Genomic DNA, 8,329 nt, shown 5'->3' with positions numbered 1-8,329 from the left:
AACATAATGCATTGGCTAAACTATGATAAGAAAGGAACATTTATAGTCACTAAAAAGTTCACCTAAATAATTTCTTCTTAAGTTCCTTAGGGAATTGAGAGATGGTATGGGAAAAGTGGATAGACTATGGATTAAAAAAAACCTTTTTTTTGAACCGCGTGGAGCTCTGCTGACGACAAAGCAGGTTTCTAAATTCTGCACAATGGCAGGGTGCTCCAATTGCCTTCAAAACTCTCTAATGCAGTGCCAATTGGCAAAGCCCACCAAGTTTCTGGACGTCTTCAAGCTTTGAAGGACTTGGTTTTGTAAGAGGAGGTACCCAGGTGCGCGTGTGCGACACCTCCGGGTGTGTCCTGCGACACACTGACACCGGGAAAGCAAATGCTCTTATACCCCGAGAGCGTTTTTTATTTACAGATAACTAAAGCAGGGAAAACTAAGCTAGGCTTGGAAACCTTGACTGCTGTGCTTCCGGAATCCTGTGCAGCCTTCAGCCGCTAGGGAACTCGGCGGCCAGGGCTGAGGACCCCGCACTGTTAAGTTTGGGGAAGGAAGCGAGGAAAAAAAATAGAGCTGCTCCTTTAAGAACTTCCTTTCCCTTTTACTCTATGTTTACATAACACGGGGGCGATCCACGGCGGGCCCGAGGCGGGCGGGGAGTGGACGCGGGCGGCCCCACGCGCCGGGGGAGGGGGCGCCGGGAGGCGAGGGGCTAGCGGCGTCTCGCGGAGGGCGGGGCGGCTCCCACCTGCCCGCACGCCGGCCGGGCAGCTCCGCGGTCCCCGCCCCTCCCCCGCTACCCCCGCTCCTCCCTCGCTGGCTCGCTCCCTCCCTTCCTCCCTCCCCCAGGGCTTCGGCGGCAGCGGCGTCGGCGGCGGCGGCGGCGGCGGCGGCGGCGGCGGCGCTCGGCGCGGGTAGGTCCCCCTGCTGCCCGGTCCCATTTGTTGCGGAGTCTGGCTCGGGGCGGCCGCGGCACGCGGAGCTCCAGAAGAGCCCGACAGGGCAGCCGCGCAGCCACGACGGAGCAGCCGCGGGACTGGCCTCCCCGAGCCCCCTTCGCCGCCGTGCCCTTCCCCGGCGCGCTCACTCCCTTCTCAGGATGGGATTGTAGCGGCGGCGCGGACTCGGCGGGGATCGCGGCGGAGGCGGCGGCGGCGGCGGCCGAGCGGGGCTCCATGTTTTCCCCCGGCCAGGAGGAGCACTGCGCCCCCAATAAGGAGCCGGTGAAATACGGGGAGCTGGTGGTGCTGGGGTAAGTCCGCGGGATCCCCGACCCGGGGAGCTTGGGGGCAGGCGGCGAGCGCTTCGGTCCGCGCGCCCGCATCCCGGAGCAGGGCCAGCAGGGTGGCTCGGGGGCTCTGGGAATCTCCAGGTTGCTTTGGCCAGCGGGAGCGGCTGGGAGGGCTGGGACGGCGGGCGCGGGGTCAGGATGCCCCCATCGGCACGCGCGGGGCGCTGCGGCGGGTATCGGGATGCGCTATCCGCGCCAGGGACGGCGGCGGAGCAAGTCGCGGATCGGAGCCGAACTGCGGCGACCCCTCGCCCCGCGGGGCGTAGCGCTCGGGGACCAAGTCCTCGGCAGTACCGTGGGGACAGGGACTTGACTCCCCAGCGCGCCCCCATTGGGGGAGAGGGGATGGGGGTCGGGGCTGAGGTGGTACCGTCACAGACGCCTCTTGGTGTCGAAGGAGACCTCCGGACTTGACGAAGCTGAGAGGCCCCTGGGGGCCCTCTGTCCCCGTTTACTGGGAGCCCCCGGCCCGGAACTCCGAGCGCGGCACTGCAGCAGCTCGGGCCGCCGAGGGCAGTGGGATCCGCGCGGGGGGCGACCGCGGGCAGCGTTTTGCATATTGTTATGGTGACCGCCTAGGCAGCCTCAGCCGGAGGGCATTGAACTGGCTGTGACCCGGGCGGGCAGGCAGGCCCCTGGCTCTCCCCGCCCGGAGCGCCCAAGTAGTGAGCCGGAGCGCCGCTCGCTGCGCCGGACCGGGCTCCAGGGCGCCGGACCGCATCCCCTCCATCCCTCTGTCCCGCGCTGCGGCCTCGCAGACGTCCTCCCAGCGGCGGGGAGCTCGCCAGCCGCCAGCCGCCAGCCTCGCCTCCCTCGCCTGCCTCGGCTCCCTCTCCGCTTGTGAAAACCACATTTGGAAGACAGTAATTATCTACAATCGTTAAGCGGCAGCAATTAGAGATTTCATCTACTTCCTGAGTTTCCTTGTGACATTTCTATTGTTTACCCTTAATAAGCCAGGAGAAAGGCTTCGCTGGATTAAACAGGATAAAGTGGGCAGTGAAAGGGGAGTGGAATGGGGAGGGGGTAGTGAGGGAAACTCGGGAGGAGCAACTTGGGTTTAGTTTTGGAGGAGAAAGGCTTAGCTTTTCCTATGGATTTGTCACTCCCGGAAACCCGCGCTTTTGTCCCTCTCTGTTGCAAGACCTGTATTCTCAGCATCATGGGTGCTGAAAGGTAGGCTTAGCGCATGGAAGACGTGTGAAGAGACATGGGTATGGGAAAACTCAGGACACTCTGAAAAATGTGTTTTGATAACTGAATACCTTGAAGTAAGTGCCGACTTAAAAATAATTTTAAAGGGAAGAAATTTTTAAGACAAGCTTCCAGACACAGTACAGCTCAAAGCTGTCTAGTACTCTTTACTTTGTTGCTGCAGTGTTAGGTGGAGTATCATTGGAAATCTCATTACCTATTGAAGCTGTTTGCCGATAAGCGTTTCTCTCACCTGCATCTAATTGCACTTAAAAGGCAGATGTCAGGGTTCACCGGAGGGAGAGTGGAATGGCAGAAAAAAAAAAAGCCGGAGTTTAGCTTGTCTTATGTAATATCAGCCCAGCCTAATATTGTGCAGTTTAGTTTTGTTTGCGTGGCTGGCTTCAAAGTATGTTTAACATTGTGAACCTGACACGAAAGATTAACTGAGGCCAGAACTTTATTTCATTATTTCCTTTTGAGGAAATCAACGTTGAGATGTTTCATGAAAGCCCTGTGTGAGCGGGCCTGGAGAGGGTTTTGTGCTCAGAGCTAAAAGTGCAGGGCATTCCAAAGCCCCGAAAAGGATTTATCCCTTGGATTGTCCTCCTGTCACAGGCTTACTCTAAAGTAGGCTATGTAAATGCGTTGCCCGTTGCGTGTGCTCTGTCCTTCATGAATGCTTTTCCAGGAGACGCTTAGTATGACGTACTTGGCACTTACTTTAATATTTCGGACTGCTCAGCAGTTATTTGTGCACCTACTATGTGCCAGTGCTGTTTAGGCGTGGAGGATCCAGCATTGAACACGGAGCCCTCATTTTAGTGTGGAGTGGCGGTTATAAACAAGGAGACATGTAAACAAATGAATAATAAATGGCAGTCTCAGGTGTTGTCAAGTTCTCAACAGAGGTGGGTGAATTTAGGAAATGTCTGCTTTAGGCATGTCTTGCTTTCTTTAGCTAGGAGGTCAGGGAAGGTCTCTCTGAGGAAGTGAAAGGTGAGTTGAGACTGGAACCTGAGAAGATGCTAATCTGGTTTTGGAATACTTGAGGAGAACTGTGGCCTTTTTCTATTTTCTAGAGTAGGTTTCAGACTCTAGCAATATGGGACACATTGAAGAACGCAGGGGAAATAGTGAGAAGGGTGGTAGACTTTAAAGAGACCCTTATTAATCATTATTCCACTCTCAGGACTTGAGACAGTGCCCTCCCTCTTAAAACAACAATGATGAACAAATAAAAATTGTTATCAACTTTCCATGTCTAATCCTCTAGGACATAAATAATGGTGGAGAATTTCTAGTAGATTTTCTTGCTGATAAAATTAATTTTGAGATCTAAAGATGTTCAGTATTGATATTGATAGAAGCTTTGGCCTATAAAATACAGTGCATTCTTCATTAAAAAAACTTGCATAATTGTCTTTTTGTTCTCTTCTAAACTCATAGTAAAATGTTGCTAAGAAATCCTGGAAAGCATGCTGAGGAGCAATATATGTGTATGTCAACTTCCATATACAAATCCTGTGTCTTTTTATCTGTTATACAATATTAAGGGAATTGCCAGCTAGTGAGGATTTTAGTAGGGTCATCATTTTCTTGGCAGATTGGTGGAATTTAATTATTTCATGATTCCAATCCACGAATGTAGCATAGCCACAACTCTTTGTTGTGTCCATTATGTAATTGAAGGCAGAGAAAATGACTGGTCTACCTGTCAGGTCTTATTTGTTGTGAATTCTAGACCTGGCTCAAATGTTCAAGTTCAGGACGTGTGTCAGGATTTGAGAGGCAGTGTGGCATAGTTTGTGGGGAGAGGATGAACCAGCAGCCAGGAGACCCGGATTGAATTCCTGCTTTCTTGCCCACTGGCTTCATGAGAGTGGCTTAGTCCATCACCCTCTCTCTGTTTCTGTGGCAGTAATGAAACATGACTGGATTAGATAGTTACCAAGGGTCTTTCTGGACTGCACCCTGTAATATTGTTCATTGACTCAGATGTGGACAATGTATAGTTAACATCTTCCAGGTAGCCCAGCATGTGTAGATTTTGTATATTCCTAAGGTGATGGTGCTAGGATTTGAATGGGTACTGTGTTTCAACAGCAGAAAAGACTGATGTTGTGATTACTTTTTTTGAAGTGGATATGTGCAAACTAGGTGTTTTTTGAAGTTGTAATGGTGTACATATATTTGGCACATTGGTGTTAAGTTGTACATGAGGGTGTTTAAAATTTGGTAAAACTTTATGTTCCAAGTTTAAGGAAGGAAGTGATGTTTTGAAATAAAGTTTAGTTGGCTGAAATAACCAGCATAAGTAACAGATGATCCAGTGATGAAGTTTGAGAACCAAAAAGGCCCTAAAAGATACTGGTACATGTTCAGCCCTTTTATTTTACTGATGAAGAAACTGAGGCTCTGGGAAGGAAGGAGATTTGTTCAAGTTCAGAGTTGAGATGGGTCACTGCACTGCCGGGTCACTATTTTCCCCATGTCGGGGCAGATTCCAGCAAATGTTCAGTTTTGTTTGTTTTTTTTTTTGGAACTTGCATGAGGGGAGCTGAATCTCTTTCTGGATTCAATTTGAAACATGCAGCTCTCTTGCTGACTAATGGCCCATCATGGTTTTTGGAAAAAAAATAGTGCTTACTCCTCACAGTTAAATGGATCATGCATTTCTTTTTCATTTGATGCTTCACAAAATGTATTTTTATTGGCTATCTCAACCGAAGATTTTTAACCTAGGGTCCACAGATAGAATCCAGGGAGTCCTTGAACTTGGATGGGCGGAAAATACACCTTTATTTTTACTCTACTCAAACTAAAATTTAGCATTTCATGCCATTATGCATATTGGTAACAAATAGACCTGCTGCTGGATTTGTTACTTAGTTGGTAATCCAGAAATATATCTATTATTGCATCATAACTTAGAACTATCTTGATAACTAAGTATAATTGATGTCATTTTTAATCCTTTGTGTTGTATTTTATGCATTTAAAAATATTTTTCTGAAAAAGGCTTGATAGGGTTTATCAGACTGCCAAGGGGATCCTTGGCACAAACAAGGGTTAAGAACTTCTGCAGATATGACTCAAAAAGTGAAGTATTATAGTCAAAACTGATGAAGGGCTAGAAAAGGTACCTCAGGAGGTAGCTGCCTTTTCCCCTTTGGCCTGTGCAGCATTTTATCAGGTAAGACGAAGAAGACTGTTGCTGAAAGTTGCTGGTCTTTATTTTTTTTTAAACAATCAGCCCTGGAATTTTAGATGCCCGTTTTTGTCTTAACCTTGGCACTTTGCCTTGACCCCTCCCCTTGGTAGTAATAAGAAACCTTAAAATACCCCCTAACACTTTTTCTTTTCTCATCCTCGTCTAATTTGGGCCCAAAGACATCAAACACTAGTATCCTTTATAGACTAAAAGGTCTTTGAACTTTTTTCTTTTTAAATAAAACAAAATCTTGGCTGTCACTCAGCATGTGGGGTGATCTGAAGAGCCCAGATCTGTTTGTGTGGACGGACTGTCTAATTCTGTAGGCTGTTAAGGGTCACAATGTGACTGGCTTTGGGTTGCTATATTTTCCTTTACTAACTTTAGCCTTGTTTGGAGTATGTGGCTGTCTGTGTGGTTTCTTGTCTGGCTCTCTCAGATTTATTTGTTTCTCTCTTTGACACCCCAAGCCTGAAACCTTCATTAGGACTTTTCATTTTTGGTTGTATTTCATCATGTGACCAATATTTGGGGATGCTTTGGGTAAACAAAAATAAAACCAGTGGATTCAGGTTCCAGCAACTTTACCAAAACATATTTTAGCAAAAAGATGAAACGTGTACACAGAAAAGACCAAAAATCCAAAAACATGCCAGTTGCTATATCTGAGGGAGACCGATATTGTCACACTGAGGCAGTGGTTTTGTGTCTGCTGTACAGGGATCAGCGACGTGGCGTCCCTGGAGTAAGCATGTGGGCCACAGATTGACTTTTGAATGGAGACAGCAGCCCTTGATGGACCTCATTGGTATGGAAGAAAAGGAACTGAGAAGGAATTTCTGATATCTTCTGATTTAATTACAGGTTGCTCCTGGGGTGGGCAGAATCTATTTTATAAAAAGAAAATTGAGGGTAAGAATGATTCTGTTATTAGTTCTTACTGAGCCTATTGTCACCTGCATCTTCTGGAAAATAAAATAACAGAAGGGAAAGTGCTTCTTAGTTCTTAGCTTGGTCTAAATCAGCTGTTCTCAAGCTCTGTCTCAGCCTCCTCATATGTGATGATCAGTTTTGAGGTATGTGGCCAGTAATTTATGACCTGTAATAAAGTGTGGATCTTTCAAATGATTCCAAGATGTCCCGTTAATAATGTCATTTTACCCACTTGCATTCTGCTGTGTTTTCCCAAGTGGGAGAGAAAGAGGTGGAGTTATATCAGGCAAGCCAGGAGTTTTTTCATTCAACAAATATTTATTGGGATGGTACTCTTCCAGGCACGGGGATGCAGCAAGACAAGGCAGACTCTTGAATTGCCGTCTTCGTCTTGTTACGGCCTCTTAGGGAACAGCTCTTACACATATACAGTTTATTTATTTATTCCACAAGTATTTGTGCATCTACTCCACGTTGGGTGCTGTCCTCAGCACTAAGGGTTGCAGTGGTGAACCAGACAGGTATCATCTCTGCTGCTCTAATCCTCCATAGAAAGCAATTTAGAGCATAAGCTGTGATGGGGGACACATTAGCAGGATCACCTCACCCTGTGCCAGCTGAGACAGGGACAGTCAGGCAGAGGCTGAGGGGAAAGAGTGCTCTGGGAAGAGGATCCACAGGATTCTAAGACCCAGAAGTGAGCACATATACTCCTTTGAGGAATGCAGAAAAGCCCTGAATGGCTGGAAGAGAGTGGGTGGATGAAATAATGTGAGGGATGAGGGTGGGGGGGGCAGGTCCAGAAGGATTTTGGACTTTATCCTAAGGGTATGGGAGACTGTAGCAGGTTTTCAGCTCTGAAACAGGAGAGGAGAGGGCACTTCTGTGAAGAGGGCTGCAGCAGCCGGGGGTGGAGGGAGAAGCTCAGACACACAGGGAATGAACCAAAGGGGCTGAGTGTGAGCCAGCAGCTGTCTGGGCTCCAGTTTCTGGTTCCTGTCCCAGATGCACCCACTGCCCAGGAGTCCGAGTTACCGGCCATTCATTAAGTGACCCAGGCATTGGGCTGTATACAGTAGGACTGAGATAGACAGCCCTGCCTGCACAGAGCTTACCTTTCAGTGGGAGAGGTGGGCGGTGCAGGTGAACCACAGGCTGGGGGAGACAGTGTTAATTCCAGAGAGTGCCAGGAGCGGGGACGAAGTGGAGTATGGGGGAGAGAGTGCTTGGGTGGAAGGGATGGGGGACTAGCCAGATAAAGTGCTGGGGATAAGGTAGTGGGAGCCCTTGTGGACAGGGACATCAGGGAAGATTTGTCTGAGACAGTAGTCCTGTGTCCTCTGAGAGCCCCTACCTTTTTCAGTTTTTGTTTAATTTCTTCCTAAATAAGCCACCCTGAGTGGGTTCCACTCTTACAGCCAAAAGATTCCAAGTATTCTGTTAGTTAAGGAGGCGAAGTATATAAACAATTTACCAAAGGGGAAACAAGTGTAAACAAAACAAGGACATACATTTAACATCCCTAGTCACAAACAAAGTTCATTGCGCTGTGCTGCTTGCCACGTGCCTGGAGTGGAAATTGCATTCTTCTGGAGCTCATTGAAAAGCTCTGCTCTTCCCTCCAAGAAGAGGTTTGCCCCCTGGGCTCATGGACCCCCAACTCCCACCCCCTGGGAAGTGCGAGGTACACCCTCTCA

The 8,329-nt window shown here is 48.6% G+C and overlaps 1 protein-coding gene across 1 annotated transcript in view; it reads left to right on the top strand.

Annotated features, from left to right (window-relative positions):
* Positions 1 to 849: 849 nt before the first annotated feature.
* PELI2 (pellino E3 ubiquitin protein ligase family member 2) overlaps positions 850 to 8,329 on the top strand; it is a 170,735-nt gene continuing 163,255 nt past the window's right edge. Inside the window, exon 1 of the mRNA XM_074365478.1 lies at positions 850 to 1,252. Within this exon, the coding sequence (XP_074221579.1) occupies positions 1,176 to 1,252 (77 nt within the window). The 5' untranslated portion in view covers positions 850 to 1,175. The remainder of the gene's footprint in view (positions 1,253 to 8,329) is intronic.

The sequence above is a fragment of the Camelus bactrianus genome, chromosome 6 (assembly GCF_048773025.1).
Source record: "Camelus bactrianus isolate YW-2024 breed Bactrian camel chromosome 6, ASM4877302v1, whole genome shotgun sequence".
NCBI lineage: Eukaryota > Metazoa > Chordata > Mammalia > Artiodactyla > Camelidae > Camelus > Camelus bactrianus.
Note: the sequence above shows the minus strand (reverse complement) of the source record. Positions and strands in the feature narration are given on the sequence as shown.